The sequence below is a fragment of the Merops nubicus genome, unplaced genomic scaffold (genome assembly GCF_000691845.1).
Source record: "Merops nubicus isolate BGI_N331 unplaced genomic scaffold, ASM69184v1 scaffold11628, whole genome shotgun sequence".
NCBI lineage: Eukaryota > Metazoa > Chordata > Aves > Coraciiformes > Meropidae > Merops > Merops nubicus.
The window spans coordinates 42,886-68,075 of NW_008627770.1; the positions used below are offsets into that span (position 1 = coordinate 42,886).

The 25,190-nt window shown below is 39.7% G+C and overlaps 1 protein-coding gene across 1 annotated transcript in view; it reads left to right on the plus strand.

Moving 5' to 3' along the window:
- Positions 1-24,178, plus strand: part of NT5DC1 (5'-nucleotidase domain containing 1) — a gene marked incomplete at its 5' end in the record, with an annotated part of 48,221 nt that extends 24,043 nt beyond the window's left edge. Inside the window, 4 exons of the mRNA XM_008946447.1 lie at positions 2,801-2,919; positions 3,773-3,931; positions 9,981-10,149; positions 24,060-24,178. Of these exons, the coding sequence (XP_008944695.1) occupies positions 2,801-2,919; positions 3,773-3,931; positions 9,981-10,149; positions 24,060-24,178 (566 nt within the window). The remainder of the gene's footprint in view (positions 1-2,800; positions 2,920-3,772; positions 3,932-9,980; positions 10,150-24,059) is intronic.
- Between the last annotated feature and the right edge of the window lie 1,012 nt (positions 24,179-25,190).

Below are 25,190 nucleotides of genomic sequence, written 5' to 3' on the forward strand. Positions count from 1 at the left end.
AGCATTTCTGACCTTTGAGTGAACTTCTATGAATCAATACCAGCACAGTGGAAGGAAGGTTAGCAGCAGTTTTCCTCTTGTCTGATTGTAGCCAATATTACACTTGGAACATCTAAAATACATTAGGAACTACTGTAATCACATTTATGCAGCATTTTTGCAGGAAATTTGCAGCTTTAATCTGTGCTGTTGTGGAGCTGCTGTTTGAAGGGTAGGATCCAAGGCCAAAGCCGATGGTGTCGTTAATGGGTTTCTAAGCTGTTGGATATCAGTTTTTACATGGCAGAACTACAACAGGAGGCCTTAAGAGACCGTGCTGTGGAATCATTTTCTTGGCTATATTTTGCCATGGGGAAAATAAAAGTGGATTAAAAAACATTCTCACTAATAGCACTTAACTGAAACTGAAACACCATTATTTTCCTCCACTTCAGATGACAAAAATAAAATTGACACAGCTACCCCTGGATATGTGAGGAGCCGTATGAGATCATTCAAGGCAAGGTTTGCCAGTTTAGAGTCATATGACCCTACAGCTCAAACATTATAAAGGACCTTTCCTAATTCTTCAAATTTCTGAAGCTCCTTCCAAAAGAAAGGTGTTCCCATAATGAACTAGACTTCTCAATGCTGTTGACTGTCTTCAAGCATGGAGGAGGAAACCAGGCTTCAAAATTTCCCTTCATTTCGCTACCTAGAAGCAGAGATCCTAATTTAGTTAAATCCTTTCCTTCCCCAGAGTTGGCACCTCTAGAAAGTGCTTCTTGCACTCTCTTTTGCATGCTGAGAGAGCCTGGCCAACTGCTTCAGATTGTAACCATAAATTAGAAGCCTAAATTCCGGATGCATCGAGTTAAGTGAGATGAATCCTATCTCTAGGGGTGACAGTAATAGATTTCACAGAGTGAGAGATCTTTGACCTTGTAATTAAAGTGAATTTTTTCAGTCAGGACTGCCCTCCGTGACTTTCCACTGAGGTAGCAAAGCAGGGTCTTGCTCTTTGCTGGAGCCTTCTGGTCCTGCTGTCATACATAGGGCTCCCATTCGCAAATGCCACGTTGTTATTCTGAAAATCCCTCTCATAACAGCTCCATTTTTCTCTAGTATTTTCCTGACTGACTGAATGGAAAGACAATGATAGCTATACAAACGTTCACAAACTTCAAGAAACTTTTGATAGCAGCTCTAAATTGTTTATTTTTTGATATCCATATTGTTTGAAGATTGTGTCTACTTGTTCAGCCAGCCTTACAAATATGTCTAAAAATACAGGGAAAATAAATTTGCTGAAGTTTGACAACTTCTGTTTGATCAAAAGTTGTTTGGTCAAAAGTATTTTAAAAGTCAGGAAATATTTTTTTTTCTAGATGCTATCGTAATTATTATTATCATGAAGTTTCTGAAGAACAAAGAAAAAGACATTTCCACACAAGTTCTACATGAATTGTTAGTGTCAACTTTGAATCTCCTCGGTTTTTCCTAGTTTATAAAACATCCTTAATATAGAATTGTTTTGTCTGAGATCCTGTGTTTATTCAAATCCCGTGTTTATTCAAATTCTTAGATTCATAATATTGAAGAATGATTTACTTCTTCTCCATATACCTATTTCCCTCTTTTTGCTTCCTTTTCTATTTCTTTTAAGGACCAATGTGCATCTCCAGTGCTCTTAAACATAAAGCTGTCTTGTCAATTCACTGTTCTCCAAAATTTACATTCCAGCTTTCAGCACTCTCTAACTAAATGAAGTTTGCTCTTAGTCCTTAACACATTTTAAGTACTTCCAAAATTCTGTAAATCAGGAGAAGAACTGAAGTCCTGATGATACACCTAAGTCAGACCAAAGACTGTATTGGCTTCTAACTCCTCTGACTCTAGCATAAAAAAATAAGACATGCTTGATTGAGACAGAGTAACAAAGTCGCCCATTTGTTCAACCACCTCAATAGACAGAAGACATTAATATTAATCTTTCTGATGAAATTCTAATTTAGCAGTTCACGAGGGCTAATATTTTGGCTCTGGCAAGAAGCTAAAAGGAGTTTATCTGGCAACAGCACATGGGCCTGACTGAGCAATAAGGTTACATGGCCACCAGGACAGATCCACCTGCTCTGGGACCAGGTAGAAAGGAAGCATATGGCACGGTTGGGTGACGACTGGGGAGTTTCAGTTTCCACTGTTTTTTTCCAGTCCACTGAGAGCTGTCAGTGTGGATATAAGCTTATGTGGATTACACCACCAGCAGCAATGTTGCCCACTTGTCATTCCTTCAAAACTGGATGATAACTGGAAGTGCTTTGTTTGTGCTGATCTAAGGCTGGGAAATGCCCATGAGCTATCTCAGTCTGTTTTGTTGTATTTATGTCAGTGTTGAAAAGCACTGGGTAAGTTGTCTGTGATGAGGGGTAGCTGCTGTCTCTTACAGCCTGTCTTACCTCATGGTTTCATTTTTGATCTGTAGCAGCAACTCCATCCGTTTGGTCTGTGTAGTTTCCTGCCTTCACGGATGCAGTGTTTGGGAGGCAAAGCCTATGACTGACTTCTCAGCTCTTCTTTAGTCCTTGCAGATGAGGCTCAGCTGCTTCTTTTCTAGAGATGTCTGCCCACACCCAGCTACCACACACCTTGATTGAACCTGCAGTCAGTACCAGGACTTCAGCCAGCCACTGGAGCTGGTTTAATGTCAAAATAGACCATGATCTACAAGCTGTGTGCAGGCAGCTTCTCACCCATCTCACAAATACAGGAACATGGGCAGCTGTCACTAACAGTGGACAATTTTGCTTGATGATTTCAGAGAATGATGAGGAGCAGGAGGCTCTGCTATCCCTGGACAAGCCCGGCTGGTATTCCCAAGGTAATGCTATCCAGCTTTATGAACTACTGAAGAAGATGATTGGCAAGTTGGATCCCAAGGTATGTTATAAATAGGAGTAAATCTTTCTGAAAACGCCCTGTTTCAGTCTAAAATTCAACAGACAAACTTTCATTACAGTAATTGGTGTGTTTGCTCACAAATATTTGTTCTGGTTATGCTTGCTGTTGTCTAATAGATTTCAGTCCACAACTGGAAGTATCACATTAGTCTTCTTATCAATAGAATATATAAACTTTCTAGATGTTTTAATTCCACGTGCATAGTCATGCATTTCAGCAGCTTTGGGGAGAATCAGTCTGTAATTGGGAAATAAACAATTTCCCTAAGGAAACAGATCAAATAGATTAAAAGGTGGCATCAGTGAAAACTCAGATCATGTTATTTTAATTGCAGGTCTGGGTGGGTGAAAATGCCACTGAAGATGGTAGGACCACATTTTCCCTAGTGGGTAAAATATCCTCTGGGCACAGAAGAGTTCTGAGTCACTGAGATATGCTCCATGTTCACCCTTGGTTCCTAAACTGTCCAAAATGCATTCCAGTTACTTGGTGTATTTTCTTGGTAGCCTTTTCCACTGCTTCCTGGCAGGGTGTTTCTGTCAGTCAAAAAACTCAGTTGTGTCCCCTGTACTGGTCCCAGACACACATCCCCATCCCATGCCCCTGGAGGGTGAGAGCGAGGAGGGTGTGCAGAGCCAGCCTCTTTATGAGGGAACTGGTTGAAGATAAAACCCAAAACATTAAAGTGACAAGATCTCTGTGTGTCATAACAAAACGTAAACATGAAGGAATTTTTCTTAGGTTGTTTTAAAGCTCTTTTTCCCTCTGTGAAATAGTTTGCTTGTGTTTTCCTCATATACAATGAACTTTTAATTTGCTGCTTCCCTCATAGGTTGTTTATTTTGGTGACAGCATGCACTCAGATATTTTCCCAGCACATCACTACAGCAACTGGGAAACCGTCTTTATCTTAGAGGAGCTTCTAGGGGACAAAATTGTGGTGCCTGCGGAGACTGAATCTGAGCCCTTGGAGAAGAAAGGAAAATATGAGGTAAGGTTTCCCTGCAGATGTTTCCTGGAAGAGAATAAAGAAAGTTATAAAAAAAAGCCTCATGCTACCTGCACTGAGAATGAGCCTGCTTATCTTACCAGGCTGCCAGCACCACCGGCATCCCTCTCAGATGTGTCCTCCTGGCTGCACCAGGAGTGTGCCATCTTGCCCCAGCTCAGCATTGCATGGGTGACACACAGCTAAATCACAGATATCAGAAAAAGAGCTGTATTCACTTTCCCTTAAGAAAAAAACATAGTCTTCTCCTTTTCAGTAACCCACCCTCCCTCCTACAGGAAGAAATTTCATGGCCACTTATCACATATCCAGCACCTGCACTTTGCCGAGTTCGTGGTGTTTCCCTGTGTGTTGTGGCCAACTGTAAACACACACGATTTTTTTATTAGGTTGTTTTAAAACTCTCTTTCTCTCTCCATGAAATACAGTTTGCTTGTGCTTTCCATATATACAAAGAACTTGTAATTTGCTGCTTCCTCATAGGTTGTTTATTCTGGTAACAGCTGCACTCTAGGTAACTTTCTGCCTCCCACAGGAGATGGAAGGTTACTATGGCCAATCCTTCTCTCTGCTGCTGAACAAAGTAGCCAGGGAGCAGCACTCAGATGGCTGACATGGAAGTATACTTCCAGCATGTCCTATGTAGGAAATATCATACAGCTGTGCTCTCCAGTTGGAGTGTTTCTTCTTTTCTTATGTTCCTATATAAATAAATCATTTGATTCAAGTTGTAAAGTTATATATGCTTCTTGCACTTTGCTTTTAAAAGCACTTAAGGGTTTTTTTTCTTCTTAAATAATTACTTTTTGTGATTAAAGAGTTAACCTACTGGTAGGATGATTTTTGTGAGGTGCTTTTATACTAGAGAGGGTTTTAAATGAAGAGGCATTTTAAAAGCCCCTGATTTTTAAGGAGAAAAGAGTATCTTCAATGGGACTAAAACAATATAGATGTCATATCTACTTAACTACTTTTTTAATAGACAGATCTAATATTTTCCCCCACTGTCCTGATTTCTAAAGTAAGGTCAGACAAGAACCTTCAAGCCACTGAAATAAGGAAATGTTTCTTATTAATTAATTAATGTTCAGGCTTTGCTGGGGTTGCAGAAAAACAAAAAATTAAGACAAACTCAAATCTTCTAGGAAGAAAAATGTTTCTTAGTAAGAAAGGGAGGAAAAAACAAAGAGTAGTAGTGCTACATAGGTTAATATAATTTGACTGAATTAATGCTATAAATATAACTCATTCACCTCCATAAATTTGTTCATTCTCTGACTGGAGACTCTGCTGCACTGCTGCATAGAACTTACAACTCCGTAAGGCTTAGCATTTCAAACCCCATCCAACCATGGTTTCTTAAGCAAGTTCAATATATGCTTTTGAAGCACGCATATTTAAGCAGACAGCCAGAACATGTTTCTTTTCCTGGAAGTACAAGGAGAGAATCATTGAGTGATGTGTTTCTAAGCCCTTGATGATGATTTGGTTTTCTCTTGTCACAATACCTCTGGTCGACTGTTCACAAGATCGATCTTCTCTGTCACTGCAGTTATGAAGTGGGAAATTGAGACTTTTAGACAGATGCTTGGCATTTCACTAATACTGTGGTATTGCTGATAAGAGACTGCAGTATCTCAGGGAGACACCACCTCTGCCACACACAACTCCTGTTCAGTTGACATCCGCTACCAGTGACAGCGAGCAAGCAAGGGAGAAATGAATTGCGTTGATTAAAGGAACCTGAACCAGGGGGGCCGAGGCAGGTCAGTGGTGTTATTTCATTACCACGCTGCTCACTGGAGTCTGAACAACAGGTCACATCCATATCTCTGCAGTTGACTGGACACCACTAACTTAACAGGACTGGTTCAAAGGGATTCCCTTTACAAGCCTAGGAAAGTTTTCTTTTCATTCGCGTAATCAATTTCTCCCATTAACCCTTGGTTAAGAAAAGCAAACTCAAAGGATTGTACAAAGTCAGGTGGTTTTGGAAAATTAAGCACCAACAAGGTAGATTTAGTCTTATTTGTCAGCCTTTCTCATTCACTGGCAGTTAAAAAAATACATTATTACTGCAGATTTGCCATGCTGTGTGTGTGGAGAGGGACTGAGTAGTTAATACAAGATGCAATCCTCTCTTCTATCAATCTTTACAAAATATTATTAAAGAAATAAATTGTTCCTTCTAATTTGCAATTGCATCTTTCAGAAAGTACAAAAAAATGGATTCAGTTGTTTGTCCGGTATTTCATCACTAACAGGGAGAGGGGAAGAAAACAACCCTCACACACAAACTGGGAGGCTAGTAATTTCTATTTTCGTTAGAAATTTTTGTCTTTTCCCTTCAACTAAATGCGTGATATAAGCCAGATACACGTAACTGTGAAATTATGGTAACATCTGCAGTTCTTTCAAGTACATGAGTCAAAACCAAATGAGCAAAAGAATAGCAAACTAAGAACTATTCATGAAATTACTCAGCTCCTGAGTGACTTGCAGCTTGCAGGGAAAAAAAAATTCCAAGCATTGTGTTGAAATGAGATTCCCTCCAGATTTGGGGGTTGGTTTGTTTGGCTGGAGGCTTTTTTTTTTTGCCTTCTGTTCTTTAAATGTGTGATCAATTCCATCAATGAAAACTTGAAGAAAAGCTGGAATTTGTCCCAGGATTTCGAGGGAAGCGATTAAAGAGGAGCTAGTCAGCATGTAAAAACCTTGGGCTATAAGAATGAATGCAGCAGAAACTGAAGAAACTACTGACACCTCTAGTTGATATTTTTGCAGTTAGAAGGAAAAACTAATTTTTACAGTATTGCCTAGTGGCTGGTTGTTTGACAGAGTCAGGGCCCTTAACCCCCTGAATTTCTCTGACTCCCTCAACATGACCTTAGGCAAAGGCTAATTACCCTCTGCCTTTTGGCTGCTTTGTCTCTTTATTATTGTTTAACACAAATCTAAGAGTATTTTGAGGAACAACCTGTTATGAAGCCTGGCAAGTTAAAGCCATATCCTTAAAGCAATATCCTGAAGTAAAAAGCATTTTATTTTAAAGGAAGTCTGCTTATAGCAATCCATGCTGAAGTTTAGCTATAATACAGGTGAAATGCTTTGTATTTGCAAATGATTTGGGGGGGGCAGGTTCTGGGCTAGAGTTAGATCTCAGTGGCAGGTTTGCACATGTGGCGTGGCTTTGTTATTCAGGGACATCTGGTTGTTGTGACCAGCACAGCTGTGCTGGCAGAAACACCTCAAAAACTTGCCATTATTCCAGCAAAACTGTATTTTGAGCATTGTTTTTTGTGGCAGAGTCGATGCTGACATTACTACCGTGGCACAAAGCACAGAGCCATCAGTACCATCCATTATATTGGATACAGGATACAGTATGAAATAAAATAATACTAGTGTTCCATGCTTGGTATAAAGTTGATGGCACAGATGGCAAATCCCCATATAAAAATACTAATATACTGCATGTACAATGTTTTTCAGGTTGATTTTTCACTCCTTTATGTCCTTCTTTCTTTGATCTCTTTACTTGCAACCTGCTGAAGGTGAGCCTGCTTTAAGCGGGGGGGGGTGGACTAAATGGTCTCCAGAGCTCCCTCCTAACCACTACAATTCTGTGAAATGTAGAAAAACTTCAGAGCTCATCTCCTGCCTATTTCAAATAGGTCATTTGTAAGCTGACAAATCAGTGTCACCCAAGGGTCCTACAGACAGGTTCTGTCTGCTCTGTTAACAGGCCCTGCTTGTTTTCAGTTAATAAAGCAAAGGTGATAGTGAGTACTCCAGGTGGTTTAACTTAGTGGAAAACCTTAGGACTTGGGGAAGCCTGAACCTTTGTTATTTCTCTGAAGTCTAGACCTAGTCTTTGGGGCTTTGTACTCTCAAATGACAAAATCAACATCTGACCTGCTACTTTCTGACCAATGTGCCTGAGAGCAAAACCACACACTTGAAGGTTTTGCATGTGAAAGAGGGATTGCTCAGCACTTCCCAGGACCTGCTGTCCTGCTTCCACAGCAGCACGTTGGGCGACTACAGGAGTGGCTGTTGCACCTTCCAGAACTCTTCTGCCCCACTGCTGAACGTATGTCTCCAGGTGTGTGAGGAGTAGTGATGTTACGTGGTGGCTTTTGCCTCATTTCACAGATGTATAGACTTCATGGTATGTGATTCTCCTTCATTGCAGGCTACGCGTGCTGCAGGTGAGATAGGGCAGCACTTAGGGATTGCAGGGGGAGTGATGTCAGATACTTCCAAAGGATGTGAGCAAAGTTTTGACAGCTCTTTTCAGATCTGAGATCAAGATTTAATGCTGCTACCAAACCACCCTTGTCACGTGGAGATAAATCAGTAGGAAAATGGTGGAAGTTCTCTATCAAGTGACTTGAAGACAACTCTCATATCTAACTGGCTTTGGTTTTATTAAGGGCTTGGGCTGTAAATCCAAAATGTAACTCCCTCTTCCTTAACAAGGAAGAAACTGCCACTCTAAGAATCAGACCTCTGAAAAAATTATTTCCTTAGGCTATAATTTTAATTGTCTACTGGGCCAATCATACATTTCAAAAAGCAGAAGCCTCAGATTTTTTCTCTCTTCAGTAAACAAGGTCCTGTCTTCTGTGCACATGCTTGTGTGTGCTAGCACTGGGGTTGTTTTCATTAATCACCTGAACAGCTGGGACAGTCTTGAGTTTCCTACGTTTGTCATCCAGCTGGCAAGCAGATTTTAACTCGGCATAGCATCTACATTTAATTATAACTGATGTAAAGTCCTGGGATTTGCATGGAAAGATAATGAGATTTGGGGGAAAAAAAAAAAAAGTAAGACACTGTTCCTATATGCAAGGGGAAAAAAAAAAAAAAAAACAAAAAAACACAAAAGAGACTATCTCTTAAGTTATTTGCTGGATTTGAAGTAAAAGATGCATTTTTTTTCCGACTTCTGTACATCAGAAAAGAATATCTATATTTGTCCCAGCCAATACCTCCTCCCCAACCCCAGCTAGGGTCAAAGGAAAAACTGGTATACAGAATCACAGAAAGAATGGCTCTGCGTTCACTGTGGTCTGTTCAGCTGGATCAACAGCTTTCCCATGATCAAAAGCCATGGACCTCTGTCATAAACATAAATTATTCCAGCAGATTCTCAAAACTGTTAAGAAAAGGGTTAAATGGAAAATAAAGTTAAAAAAATCATTACTCTAGAGGCACATGCTAGGATGTCTGCTCTTCTATACTTTGCTGGTCTGAAAGGATACTTTGCACACCAATGACTTCAACAGATTTTCTATAGGGTAGTTCACAGTTTTGTTTTCCATTTTTTAATCTTTCTGTAGGGGCCTCCTGGAGCTCCTTCGGGCCACTCATAGCAATATATAGCAGGTTTCAAGATGAACTGCTAAAAAAAAATGTTTTGCCCAATGCTGCTTTAATGCTTTCTTTACAGCTCAATGAGTCTATATGTTGTTGTCTGAAAATACACATTATAAACAATCAATTTTTCTCAAAAGCTGCTAGGCAGCTGTATGGCTCTCCATGGATCCTGCAGCTCTGTTCTCACTTTCTCCTCAGCTCAGAAACAGATAACGCGACACAGGTGGCATGAGGCATTCTTCACAATTACTCCATCCAGCACCAGGAGACTCCTTTCTCCTAGGAGGAGGTCCAGGATGGGTTACAGGCTGTGCCGCAGCTGCCCAGATGCTCCAGCAGAGAAAGGCAGTAGCCTATTCATGCTATCAAAACCAGAAAAACAGGAAAAAGATAATATTTTTTAAAGGAAAAATATTTAAAGCAAACTTTTTATATCCTGGGGAATCCATAAATTGCGTAAACAGGAACTCGGGGACTTACAGGAGGAAGATTGTTACTATTTTTCTTTATAATATTTTGAAGTCACATTGCTCCTGAGATATAATACAGATCTCCCAGAAAATCAGAGAAACATTAGAATTCCTTAAACTAATGCTTGTGTTTTCTTTTTATTGTTTTTGTTATGATTACATATTTGTTTTTCTTTCAGGAAGATCAGCCTGAAACTCCTTACTTTGTGTCTAAACAGTGGGGATCTTTCTTCGTGGACAGATTGCCAGGCCTGGAAAATGCAGAGGAAACCTTAATTCGCACATGGTCATGTAGATGTATTAGCACTTACAGCACTATTGCAATCCCTAGTCTTGAAGCAATAGCAGGTAAGGAAGATTGCTTTTTTTTTTTTTTCTAATGAACATTTATTATTTGTAGTAGCTTTGTTATACTGTAAATCTATTTTTGAGGTTACACGTCCAAAATACATTCAAAAACATTGTATTCATATCATGCAGCAGTTAATGCTAATGGTTTTACTTGGACGTTTATGATTTTAATAATAATTTTCTTGTCTGCTACACCAGCTCAGTTTTTTGTTTGCACCCACAAATATTAGAACCTTCGATTATCCTACATTAGAAATGGGATGTAACATTTAACAGATTTTAAATTAGTTCCTGAATTTTGATTCAGGACTTTACCACAGTATTTTGCTGTGTTTACTTTCAGTGGTGAGTTACCTTAGGGAACAAACACATACATAGTTACCTGGATTTTTTAGACTTCCAAATATGTTTCTCCCTGATCTGTCTTGTTAGCCTTCCTCAACCAGCTTCCCTATCCCTCTACAGTTGAAATGAACGAACACAGGAATGTAATGAAGCCAAGCATACCTAGGATTGTGTTTCATTCTCGTTTGGTTGGTTGGGTTTTTTTTAAATTGTGTATTGCTTTTGAAACTGCATCATTATGAACAGAGCTTGAGCCTAAAATATTCTCCTTATCTGGAAAACAAGGTAATTGCAAGCAATGTCTTGTTCTCAAAAAAGTCACCTAGTTGAGAAACCAGATCAAACTTTTCACCTTCTTTCATCAAGGATACATCAAAGGTACAGTTATGGCTGATGTTTCTGATTTCCACTAACGTATATCGCTGGAGGGGCCATACATAATTTTGAATGTCTGTAGGAATAGTTGTAGCAGTAATACTGCGATAACTTTGCAACTGCAGTACATATGGATTGATTACAAACTGGTGGTGAAGACCCTCCACCTATCTATCCTCAGGCTATCATTTTGCCTTACTGAACTCTATCACTACACTGTATCTAAAGGAATAAAGAAATCATTAAGTGAATGAAGTGCTTAGCTGTATGAAGAATGCAGCAAGCATTTAGTTTACTAACCTCTCTGTTCAGCATCTGTTGCCTACTTCATGCATAAGACCAAGGAATAAAAAGTTGTCTCGAGAGAGCATTTCAGATTTGCCCAGCAGTTATTTCTACACCAGAGCATGTGATAGACCTGTTCTTTGCAACCATATTCAACATCCATATGTACATTGTCAGGTTATCTCAAAACAGAAAACTCATACGGTGCCACAATTTCTTTATTCTTCCGATACTTACTGTATTGCAGTCTGTATTTCAGCCTAAAGGTGCAAAGCCCAAGTATATCAAGGGGAATTGCCAAGAGAGAGGTAATTTCTGTAAAACTCCCTTCTAATACCTTTTCCAGAGTCATTCTGTGGCTTGCTTTGCAAGTGTTGACCTAGGGGAAACACATCAGTCAGCCACACTCTGTGAAACTGCCTCCCAGCCAGCTGCTCCCAGCCACAGCTCAGTTTGCAAGGCTAGCAAAGGCTTTAGACCACAAACGTACCACGAAGTTTCCAGCTACAGATGAAGGGGTGAGAACCAGAAAGGCATATCTGTCTGAATTAGTGAGTAGTGTAGCTGCCGGTAGCCAACAGTGGAGACCTTCCAAAGTCTGCTTGTCCATTAGGAGGGATGCTGTGTGCCATCCCTCTCTGGGTCAGACTGGTGCTCGGGCAGGGGCTGGCGTCTGTGAAACTTAGATCCTTAGCTAAAGGATGGGGGAGGAATAACATTTTTAACTTGTAGCTGTGCACCTGAAAGCAGACTCAAAGCTGAAGGTACAAGCACATCTCTGGTTTCTCACAAAGAGAGATTTCTTGTTTGTTTGTGCGGAAAGAGCAGATGTTCATTATTGTACATGTTGAGGAATTCCTGACTCCTCTCAAATACCTTGCCTGACTCCTGTCACAGCAAGCTGTGAGAGCCCCTGCTTTGCCAAGCCCTGAAGTTTTTGGCTGCAGTTGTAAGTCATAGCTTAGCTGCAGCTATTTGGGAGTAACTAGCTAGAAGAGATTCAAACAGGTTATGCGAGTTTGATGCACTCCAGCTTCTCCTTTTCTATTATTCTACTTTCATTATCAGCAGAGGACTTTCCACTGCCAAGCTGAAAAAACTCAGTCCTTTCCTCAAGATGCCCTGACCCCAGCAACCAGGCTCTCAGTGTTCTGACCACAGAAGCCCAGCTCCTGGCCACCAGCTGGTACAGCCCTGGCAGCACCTGGCTCAGCCTAACCCAGACAAATGAGCTCCCACCTCCCTTGAGGTGTGCTACAGCCTTCTCTGATTTGGGGGCTCGCCAGGGCCTCCCTGTCAGTGATGTCTGTCCTGGCTTTTGTACGTCTAATGTGAGCAATAGTAAGTGCCATGTGCAAGGAGATACCCCCAACAGCTCATGATCTGCAAATTATTTTGGTGAAAGCTAGACAATTGCTGCTATGGTAACTTTAAAATTCATCTTTGTTGTTTGAATTCAACCTGTATCTGTGCATAAAGAACATCTTGGTTTACTTCTCAAGGCACATTTTTAGTTGAAAAAGATTGTTCAAAACATTATTCAACTTTATGCAATACTAGTCATGTTTTACAAAAATAACTCAGTTTTCATCAGAATTCATTTGGTAATTCTTTTGAGAGGGTTTTCAGAAGTTCATTTTGGGTAATAAAATCCTTCAAGACTGTTTCTATTTTTTTTAAAAAGAGGAAATGTGAAAAATGTAAAAAAACCTGAAAATAAGTTCTAGATCTAGATAGGGCCACTTCTGTTTAACATCTGTACAATGATCTTGACGAGGAGATAAGAGTTCACCCTCAGTAAGTTTGCAGATGACACCAAGTTGAGCAGAAGTGTTGATCTGCTTGAGGGTAGAAAGGCTTTACAGAAGGACCTGGGTAGGTTGGATAAATGAACCAAGGCCAGCTTTGTGAGGTTCAACAAGGCCAGATGCCAGGTATTGCACTTGGGCCATGACAACCCCAGCCTTGACAACCCCAGGTAATGCTACAGGCTTGGGGATGAGTGGCTGGAAAGCTGCCTGGCAGAAAGGGACCTGGGGGTGTTGACTGACAGCTGGCTGAACATGAGCCAGCAGTGTGCCCAGGTGGCCAAGAAGGCAAACAGCATCCTGGCTTGTGTTGGCTAGTGTAGCCAACAGGACTATGGAAGTGACTGTCCCCCTGTACTTGGCACTGGTGAGGCCACACCTCGAATACTGGGTTCAGTTTGGGCACCTCAGTAAAAGACATGGAGGTGCTGGAGTGGCTCCAGAAAAGGACAGTGAAGCTGGTGAAGGGTTTAGAGCACTAGTCTTCTGAGGAGCAGTTGAGAGAACTGAGGTTATTTAGCTTGGAAAGAAAGAAGCTCAGAGGAGACCTTATCACTCTCTACAACTCCCAGAAAGAAGGTTGTAGAGAGGTGGGTGCTGATCTTTTCTTGTAAGTAACAAGTGATAGGACAAGAGGAAATGGCCTTAAATTTTTCCAGGGGAGTTTTAGGTTGGATATTAGGAAAAATTTCTTCACTGAAAGGCTTGTTAAGCACTGGAACAGGCTGTCCAGGAAAGTGTGATTCAGTCACTATCCCTGGATGTGTTTAAAAGTCATGTAGATATGGTGCTTAGGGACATGGTTGGGCAGTGGACTTGGTGGAGTTAGGTTATTGGTTGGACTCGATCTTAAAGGTCTTTTCCAACTTAAATGATTCTATGAAGAGAAACAACTTTGACATTTCTCTTTTTTCACCAACATGTTTTAAGTTTGGTGCAGATGCCTCCTCATAGTTCCACCTGAGGAATTTGTATATGTAACTAAAAGGAAAGATCTGATACTTAGTAAAGAGCATTGTAGGAAGTGTTTCACAGGTAATGCTGCTGTTGCAGTCCTTGGCCATTCAAAGTATAAAATAACAGAGCATATACAGAAATTGTATGTGTAATTAGTAAAATGACAGCTTGGTGAAAAGATAATCCAATCTGTTCTTCATTAGCTTTTTGTGCTAATCTAATTCAGTCATTCTACAATTCTGTCCCCATCTCTACTTTAAATACTTTAAATTTAGCATCTGGCTCAAAGGGGGTATGCATTCAAAGATGCATCAGAAATTCGGAACTTTAATCTCACCTCTGGCAAGGAAAGTACTAGTGGGATTGCGGATTACTGTGTCACAGTTTGTCACTTAAACTTCTCTGACAGTTCCTGAAGAGAAATTGGCATTTTCCTTGTGCGTAAAAAAGGACATTTTGTTTATTGTTAAAATCGCCCAAAGGACAAAAAGGATCGTCTACAATACTGTGTACTTTTCTGAGTTTGAAGTGGAAATCAGGTACAGGTCTAAGAAAACATCTCATTTAAGACATCACCTTGACATGAAGATGACATTTTAAAAGGTTTAACTGAAGAGCAGCATTATAGTTACATCTTTGGCATAATAAAAAAGATGAGTTAAGTTGAAGGTTTTCTAAACATCTCATAGGTCTTTTATGAGCTAATTCTCCTTACTTTCAGTAAGCAGGTTTTCTCAAGTATTGGAAAGCTGATGAGCTTATGATTATATTGACAGTGCACTGTTAATAAAACAGTAAAAGCTAGTATGCCCCTACTCCTAGTTCTACATGCCTCATTCACAAATCCATCCATTTCTTCACTTCTCTGCTACTGAACTTCACTTACAGCTCCCTTACAGATTTTGACCATTTTCAAGCACAACAATATCATAAGCCAAATTTTATAAACCAGGATGCGTTACCATGGGAATTTTACATCTGAGCTCACACATGGAAATGAAAAGGTGTAGGGGTCTGTCTGACAAATGGCTTTTTGCATAAAATGCCAGTTTCTAATTCATCCTCTACTTCAGAAACTTTGGTGTGATCCAAATAGAGGTGGATACTCCTATCTATCATACTTGAATAATCTGAACTTTACCTTCAAGGAGCAGGTGACCACTGTTCTGTGGCCATTTGATCAAATTTCCAGATACCCATGTAAATAATTTTATGTCCTGCATCTCACTGATACAATTACAGAAAATCTCTCTGATTTACAAAGAAGATCATGTATAAATAATATCTTATTTACTAAACAAGGTTTTGTAGGAAAAAGTCACTAAAATAACTAGTCAGTGCTACCATTTCAGATGATATTTGATTAACAGTTCTTTGATCCCCAAAATGTTATCCGTGTTTCAAGATAATGCTTTTGCCTTTGAATGGTTGATATTTTTATAAAAGTCTCATTTCAAAAATTTCTATGATGAGTAACTGTGGAGTTTTAGAGCTCATGGGGGAATTTTTTGTTTTATTCTTCATTGTGAAGAAAAGCTCAAGAAAGTGGGTTCTAAATCATGATAAGGAGAGCCCTTGTTTTTAAATTTCATGATTGTCAACCTAATCTGCTGAACTTGTCTCATAACCTCTGAATGGTGAGGTTGGTCATAGGATTAAAAATTACTACAAGCAAGAACAGGAGCTTAAGCAATGTTGCAGCTCAAGAGAGTTGCATTTCAGAGAGGAATTAGTGCAAATGTAAATGTTTTATGGAGACAGAGCTCATTTCACACTTTGGAGATTTGCTAACCAAGCTTGTGTCATGCGTGAGGATAATGCATTTTTTATAAATTTTGTGTGCTGCATGATATCTTACCATGCTTTGCCCATATGGTTGCATAAGGTTTTCTTCATGCCTTACTGTTATTTCAGTTAGCCAGTACAAGAGAAAAATCTCCATTACAATTTTCCAAAGCTGTCTCTTTAAAGATGCCCACAGATCTGCACCCTGCCACTTTCTGCAGTAGTTTGGGTTTGACTCATCAGCCTGCTTGCTGTATAAATATAATGATAACATTGCCAGTGAACCATGGCAAAGAAGTTCATGTTTCTGCTTAGAGTTGCAAGTTATCTGCACAATGGAAAGCCCAAGGCAGCTGTGGCCGCAGCACCAGAAATGGCAACATGTGGGTTGCAGATAAACGGGTCTCCTTGTCACAGATCAACTATGAATTGCAAACCTCTCACTCTTTCTTCAACATGTATTTTAAAGGTGAATGCCCCTGAAAAATGAGCTATTGTCATATAAGTCATGAGTTTCACTAAGCATGTGTCCATATACTCACTTCTGTATCCTGAGCATAACTATTAGTGAAGTGAAACAAAAAATCCCCCATTTTTTAATAAATTAGTTCTGGGGTTTTTTTCATTATTCATCGTTTGAAGTCAAATCCAACTCCTATTAAAATCAAATCAGTCTTTCCTGTAACTAGAGCGATAATTATGTGTTCTTACGTATTCAAATAATACAGTAATAGCATATAATTTCCTTAAACATATAGAGCTATCTATATTACTAATTACTTGATAATTAGCTGTAACCTTTTATATTTAATGCCTTACCTTACAGCCATACTTTTACTTACAGATTCATTGTAAGAATATATCTATACAGTATCATCTAAAGACTAAGTTTATAAAAATGCTTTGAGGATTTAGACTGCTTTTTGGGGTTAGCTGGTATAAACAGTAGTTGCTACTAAAAGGCCGAAGAGGTCATCTTTGTAGTGAAACTCTTTATGCAAGAAATATATTTTTACATTTGGTGAAAAATTGGTATGCATACACAACAGCAACGCTTCTGAGGTTTTCTGGTTCTGAGATTTTGAAGCAAGTAAGAAAACAGGTAGTAAAGACAATTGACTAGAGAAAATATGTTTGTTCTGAATGTAATAACAGCATCTTGCTCTGTGTGCAAATTGAAAAGCATCAGATAATGTAAATCTGATTCATCTGGTCCAGGAAACTAGTTTCAGTGTTCTTCACTTAAGAAAAAGAAAAACAGGCTCAACACGAGACAAATATAATGCATTTAATTTTTCAGCTGCAGAATACAACTGAAACTGACAATAAACTGCATTTCAACCATAAAAAATTATTGTTCAATAAATCAGAATTAGCTTGTAAAAAGTCTTCAGGACCCAGTTATTTCCCAAAGGGTCTGACACCCCAGTGTTCCCAAAGAATTTAACTACTTGGTAGTAATTTTCAGTGTAGAAAGGACATGTTGCAATGTATTACATTTTGTTCAGCCTTTCCTTCCTCCTCCAGAAAGGTGTATTGACTTGTGCCCCTGAAGGCCGTGTCAAATCATGCAGAACCCAAAAGATTACTTCCTAGCCAATAACTGACAGAAATGTTCCTGCCATCGTTATTCTGCTCTGTGAGATGTCAAAGTACAGCCACCTCTAAAAGATTAAAGGGAGAACTCATGAGCAACTCATTAAGAAAGGGTGAACCACTCAGTCATTTCTGCTTTAAAGTAATCCTTCAACTCAGGCAGCATAATTTCATTTGCAGGCTGTAATTAAAGCTATAATTGGTCTTTGACCGGCTCAGAGACTTATGCGATGCATTTAGGTTGCTTCTTTAAAAACACCGGTGGTAATACAAAGTGTTGATTATTTCTGAGCGTGAAAAATAGTGGAAATAGGTAAGTCACCAAGTATTGGAAATATTTCTTTGACCAGGTTGGAATTCTACATAACCTGCAACCTCACATGTACAAGGAAAAAGTTGCTGGAAGCACTTATGTACTCTGGCTTGGTGCCTAACTTATTCCCTCTGGATTAAGATGGTAACACACACATAAAAACAATGTAGGCTTTGTCTTCATTACTTAAAAAGCTAAGCTTAATGTGTGTCTGTGTGTGGCTTTTTACCTTAAGGTAAGCAATGTTTGTCATCCATCCAGAGGAAAAAATAGGGTAAGAAAACATTTGTGTTACAAGGGAGGGAAACTTGACAACCTTAACCCAAGTTCAGAGATTAAGGTTGATCTCGGTGAGTTTAACTGAGAATGAAAATAAAGAGTCATATCATCACTGCGTTTATCTTAATATAGCTCCTTCACAGTCTCAAAATGCAACTTATTTCTTTCTCTTAATAAACAGAAATGCATGTCGTCTCAAACAAGTGCTTGTTTCCAGGCTAACTTCTTCAGTTTACCTTGGAAGCCCTTACAACCAGCATGAGTCATTCAGGTAGAAATCAATTAACACATCCCTGAAAGACTAACACCTGGAACTAGGATCTTGGCATTCTCTTAGGATTTTTTTTTAGATTAAGTCTTCAACTAAATATTTAAAAATACTATAGTCCAATATTTTCTTTTGATCAGATCCAAATCAAGCAAAGAACCAGACATGGCTGTCTTCTCAAATCTCAAAAAGTCACCACGTAAACTAAAACAGAAATGAGAGAGCTACAGGGCGAGAGCTATCAACTTCAAATAATGTGTTTTCTCAGACAAACACAGATCAGCAAAGACTTTCCAAGGCTTTCCTTTGCTGCTGACTCTGCCAGGCTCAGAGGCGAGTTCAGTGCACACCTTGTGCACAGCTGTGGTTTGCTCAAGCCAGGGTCAGCAGTCCCTTGACCGCAAGGGAGACCCAAAGTAACGTGAATTATTACTCCCAAGATAATAGCAGTGCAGCTACACACCACAGGCAATTGCAGCAGCCACAATGGGTCTTCCCATCCACCGGGCACTCGTCCCTCTGCAAAGCTCTGACAGCGAGGCTGCTGCTTCACAGCTCCCTGCAGTTTGCCACTTGGGTTTCCTCCAGTGTCACCCAATGTTAGATACCACAGAAGAGTAACCGATAAACAAAAACCAGTGGCAGGGAGGCTCTTCCTTGGGCCAAGCTCATGCTACAAATGTCTACTGGCAGAGCCACAGGCATGCTCTCTGACCAATACACCTACACTGGTAAAAGCTCTTACACAGGTGCAGTTAAACCTGCCCTGGCACTAAGGCCAGTTTTAGTCTTTATTCCTGTATGCCCAGGAATAAGCTGCACAGGCTCACATCAACCAGCTACATCCAAACTTTCTTCTTAATCCAAGAGTATGTCCTCCCTGCTTCCCATACAACACCCCACAGATACTCTTCCTCCTCCTCCACCACCTCCTTCTCATCCTTCTCCTCCTCCTCATCCTCCTCTCTTAACTTTCAAATTGCAGAGTATGCAGATAGCAGCAATGACTTTCATGTAACTGATAAAATGAACATTTTCCTCATACTGACTTCACTATTTTGGGAGTTTTGTTTTAGTACAGCAAACATCTGACCTCTTATTTAGGAAAATCTGCCTTAGAAGTTTTGCTGAAAATAACCATTATCAGATAAATCTACTTGCGACCTTTAGGGTTTTTTTTTAATTTTTGCCACTAGTATGCTCCCTCACGTTCTGAGCTCTTGCTGCAAGAGCTGTTTTGACTGGTATAAAATAGAAATGGATCAGGAGAGAAAAACATTAAGTATTTAAAAAAACCACCACCTGTTACAGTTTGCCTGCATACTGGTAGGTCATGTCCCTGAACAGCACAGCCAAACTGGGGAGCTCCTCTGCAGCAGTTGTGCTTGCTCCACTGTTAAGAAATCATTATTAGAGATTGATGCCATTAAGAAATTAATATTTTCCTTTTTCTTCAACAGCAATACAAGGAAGAATTTATGGCAAAGCTTCTAAACCAAACTACTGGAATTGCCGTAAAAGCAAAAGAATTAATACTGGTGATAATCTGCCCCTCTAGTTATGCCAGTGGCGTGCTGAGCTGTAAGATAGAGCTCTCTGTGTTTTCTGACATTTGCCACAATTAAGCAGTTAAAAGATTTTTTCAAGTTAAAACTTGGTTATCACTAATGAGGTTCCAGTTTTCCTCCCTATGCCTTTTCCTTGTTGATTACCAGGGGGATATATTTGGATTCACTTCAGAACCATAAATCTGCTGTTTACTAGGAGGTTTCTGCAGCATCTGGCTCCAGCCCTGCTGACTGGCAGGGAGCAGACCTCAGAGAGGGGAGGGGAGTTCTGCTTTCTGTAGGGCTTTGCACTCGTCACAGGGATGCTGCTGTGGTGTCATGGTTAAAAAATGTTAGCTTTGCTTTTGTTGGTTGATATTGCAAAATGATTCCTGACATTTCTGCTTTGTATTTCCAGAGAACTCTGTTTCAATCTTGGACTGTACTTTTAATTGGAAAAAAAAAAAAAAAAAAATAAAGTGCCTTCCATTGAAAGAGCTTAGTTCAGATTATATTTGTTTAATGTATTGGTTTGTTCAAGGAAATCTCAAAAAAAGGATTAGACATGAATATTGAGTTTATCAAGCAGACCTGTGTCTGGATTAGATTATAATTGTCTTCCATTCAATTACTCAAATATTTTTGTGATCACTCATAAGAATATTATAGTTTCCCTTCTTTTTGTGGTTTCTTTTTCCTTCCTTGTGGCTGGAACTCTTAATTTTACTTCTGATAAAAGCTTGTAGCTTTCATTTAGCTTGCTTACACTAACTGAACAGTACACAGACCCGAAGATGTTGTCAGCTTAATGACAGTGAAATAAACCCATCTGCAACACCTAAATATGTGTGTGAACATGGGTGTACATAAGCGTCAGAGCACAGTGTTGTAATTAATGTCACTTAATACCTGGATGTGGATAACTGGAACACCGTAAATGACTGTGGTTACTGATTAAACATACTCATTGCCATTTCATTTACATCAGGGCCTCTGGAGTCCTGCAAGCAAGGTGGTAGCAGGGCAGGAGTCCTGCTTCTGAGTTCAGGCTAAGGCCTATAACCAATGAGAGCTGCCCAACCATTGGGAAGTGCTGGCAACACTGAGTGGTCACTGCAAAGGAAGCTGGTTTCCATCATGCGCTTGCACTCCGGCTCTGGTACAGGAACAAAGTAAGAAGTGGGACAGAAGTTCAGGATAATGCACCTAATAACTGACATTTCTGTAGATCTGGAAAGAGAGACAGACCTTGAGACCCTCCATGTCTGATTTCTAGGGGTCTTTGGCTCTAAAAGTGGTTTTGGCTCCTATTTGTCTTGGGAAGAAAATTAGTCTGGGTGGAATTACCTAAGTATGATAGAAAACTTCTGAGACTGTGGTCCTTAAGCAATTGGGTAGAGCCAGCTACTTCATTCTTCCAGCCTCAAGCTGTTCAGTTTGTTCAGGCTTGCTTGGGGGCTCTTTTTTTTATATTAGTGGCAATATTGGATGAGTTTTGTGCTGAATTCATTATCAGATTAGGACTGGCTAGAGCCTTGCTGTCAAATTGTATGTCAGAGAGGACTGGGTATCTGCCCTCTGCCTAATTTATGATTCCATCAAGGTTAGATGAGAAGTGGGTGCCAAGATGCAAAGGTTTGTCCTGACAGCAGCAGTTGTGAGTGTGTGCAGTAGCCAAAGCTAGAGAAATTTACTGGCAAAAACACTAGGAAAACAATCAACATGGAAATAAGCAATTTTTTTTTTTTTTTCCTCAGAGTGGCTTTATTATCAAATACTTTATCTTATTTTTTGCATGTTTTCCATCAAGCTGTGGCCTGTGCAAGCATTTCAGTTTAGCAAAATGGAGTGCTTATTTCTTTCCTATGTCATCAGTGATAATATGGAATAAGACCAGTTATGAAATGAATTGCTGCTATCTATGTCCAGGAGGCAGACTCCAGACCTGTATCATTGTTCCTTTTTTATCAGCCAGTATTGCTGGGCCTACTGATATAACTAGAGATACATTTACATAAAAAGAAGTTGCATTGAGCTTTCATGGACAATTCACATACTTTTGCAATCCAGAGCAACTGTGATTTATTTTAGGTTGCAAAGACCTTAGTTTAAATGAACTTACAGTGGTCTTCACCTATGACATTTTCTGGGTTTTCTTTTTTTCACAAATTTTGCATTCCCCCAGTAAAAAATTCCTAATTCCTCTTCCCCTGTATATTTGTCCTTCTTCCTCACTGTGTGTTTATTTGTAGCCATTAAGATTCCAGGCATGCCTTTCTGGATCAGTGCAGAGCTTTTTCATAAATATACCACACAAATAAAGCAATAGCATAAAATATTGCATATTTTAGGCAAAGCAGATTCTGCAAATGCAATCATTGATGAAAAAAAAAAAAAAAAAAGTGGAAACGCATGAGGATTTTTCCTGCTTGTGATACATAAAATCTGCTTCATGAGAGAAGGACAGTATCTGCTTCACGCTTCCTGCATCTTTCAGTGATGCTCTGGGCAGTGTTTTCAAATATGGATACCTCTGGTCATCTTCCAAAGTTAGCTTGCTCAAGTAAAAGCAGTATTTAAACAGATAGATTGGGATTTGAATATGTAAAAAAGTGATTTTTTTTTTTTTTGAGTCCTGTGCATTGTATATAGAAAGGTCTTGGTGTTTAAGCTGATTCTGTAAAGCTAGTTTACCAGGAAATATCAACAAAATTACCATTTTAATCCAACTGGTTATTTTCTTCAGAGCAATTCTGCAGCAAATCTGCCCCATTTGTGCTGCTCCTTGGTTATAGTACTCTTGAGAGACTCCAGACTGGTAGACTAAAAAGCTAGTGAAAGCTTTTGTATAAAAGTAACCGTATGGCATTTGGTCTTTTATAGCTCATAAAGATATTCAGAAATATTTACTTTCTTTTTTTGTTATTATTTGTTGTTTTGGAGACCTTTGTTCTGAACAGAGCTGTCATAAATAGACTCAGCAACCAGTAAATCCATTGGGCCCTCCACAGACTAGAAAAACATCTGTCTCTTCTGTGACGCTGAGAATGGGCTCCAGAGATTTCCCTGACTCAGACAAAATGAGCAAATGTTCTCCTTTGACAAGCTGAAGTAACCCACTTCATAAAGCATAATTCGCTTCCAATCAAGTCTCCTCCCATTCCTACTTTATTCCAGCCTCTGTCTGAGTTTTCAGCTGGATCTAAATACCAGTCTGCTTACTTTAGTTATGTTTAATATAGTTTTAAAGCTGTGGACCTGGATGCTGTCCTGGTGCCTGCGTATGATTCGTTGTGAGACAGACCTGAACTTCCTGTTGTTTGTGCCGAAACTGCTAAGATTGTGGTTTTCTGATTCACAAAAGCTTCTGAGTGCCAAAAAAAAATTTGTATTGTAATGTATAGTGACAGGATATAATCACCCCAAACTTACTCCAAATTGGAGGGGGTTGTCGTGAATAATTTACTGTTCAGATGAGCTGAGTAATTGCTTTTTTATTTTGCTTTGGTTCTAAGCAGACAAGTTGAGAAGGAGCTCGCCCTTTTTTGTTGTGTTTTCTTTTTCATTTATTGGAAGGATAGTTGTTTTTTGAATAATGTTTTGTTTGTGTGTTTTCTTAATTTGGTTCCTTGAACTTGGAATAAGAGGTGAGCATGGAAAGTATCAGTTTTCAGGCTGTGAGGGTGGGCAGGTCACTGCTGGCAGCAAAGGCTTTTTCAAAAAAGCACAGAAAAGAAAGCTTTGACTGTTCAGAACTATTTTAATGCATTCAGTGTCCTTTACAGACTGGAAGTGATGAGTACACTGAGTTACAAGCACAGATTTCTAAAATTGCTTGGTACAAAATGATACTAACACTGGACTGCAAGGTCTAAGAGTGGGTGCCTTTGGGGAATCTTGCTGTAATAGCCATGAAAAATAAAAAAAGAAACTGACTTTTTTCTTTTAAACATAGCATAAACATTATGTATAGATTGCTGAGATAAAAGAGAAAGGTGACAAATTGAAAATTAATTTGAAAGTGTTCTAGTGGGAAAATTCCATCTAAGCTCAATAAAGATTTTTTTGTTTTGTTTTTGGGCATTAGTTAAATCATTTTCTATGACTAGCGTTATTTCAGCAATCAAGGAACTGAATATCCTTCATTGCAGTTGAGTAATTTCTGGAAGTCAATCCCTTGGACAGCTGAAGATCTCAAATGTGTATGTAATCATGCAGTCTGCTTGAGCTCTAATGCCGGTGAGCTAACAGCTCAAGGGCTTAAGAAGTACTACTGTTCACCACAGGCTTATTTTTTATGTGATATGGGCTGTGTTGCTAATCAGATGTGCTCTGTTTCTGTCTTTCAGATTTACCACTGGATTACAGATTTACACGATTTTCCACAAATAGCTCAGCAACTGCTGGGTACTACCCAAGCCCTCCAAGGGAGCTGCTGCAACATGAGGATTCAGTGACTATGAAATAGGTTGTTGGCTTTTCCCTTAAATAGCGCTGTGGTCTTCACTTAAACTGCTATCAAATGCTAATTGGTGAGAATGCTGTGTGATGCTTCATAAAACAGAGTGATGGATTAAAGCAGGCTGCTGTGTAGACTTGTGTTTCACTTGTTGCTCTAGTCCAGCTGGACCAGGTGAGCAATGCATCCTTCTCTTTAGATCTCTGACCACCATCGTTTGCAAAATGCTGTTGGCTTTTTCCATGCACTGCCCAAAGCCTTCAAGAGAAATGTGATAGTAAAAGTCATCCCAAGTTGCATTCTACATTTTCAAGGACGTTCTCCCTCCTATCCCTACGTAAGGTGATGCTGTTGCTACCAGAAGTCCCGGGAAAGACGTGAACCGGACCCTCAGCCATATTTCATTAAAAGTTACCTTGGACAGCCCATGTCACCACCGTAGATCAGTGTTTTGCAGGCTCTGAGGAATTTTTTTGCTTACTGTAACTGTTCTTGGAGATAGAGAAAGACTGAGGCCCAAAGAGACAGGTGCATCATACCCAAAAAGATACTTGAATGGGATTTAGGCAGCTAAATGCAGACTGATAGTTCTGAAAGCTTTTGTCACATGCTTTGTGTTCCTGAAAGTGCCTAACCACTCTTCAGCAGTAAGGTTCCATGCAGGCCTTTTCCTCCTTTAGTCTTCAGTACCTCAAGACTCAAGAGTTCTTCTGCAGGAGGCGGAAAACCTGTGTACAGTTTTCTTCTCAACTGGAGTGGATGCAAACCTGCATTCTCCACCTCACTGGGGAATCCTTCCAAGAGTAGGAAGGAGATAGCACCCAGCTATATAGAGCCATCTTTGCCAAGTACAGCCTCAGCCCAGAAAAGAACCAACACTGAAGGTATGAACTGAATACGTACTTTCTTATCTGCCAGTTTAAGCAAATAGGCATCCTGTTCTCTGCAGATTCAGTTCCAAAAACCAGTTCTCCAGTGCTTTGGACAGGGAGTCTTTCCTAACCAATGCAGGTGAGAAAAA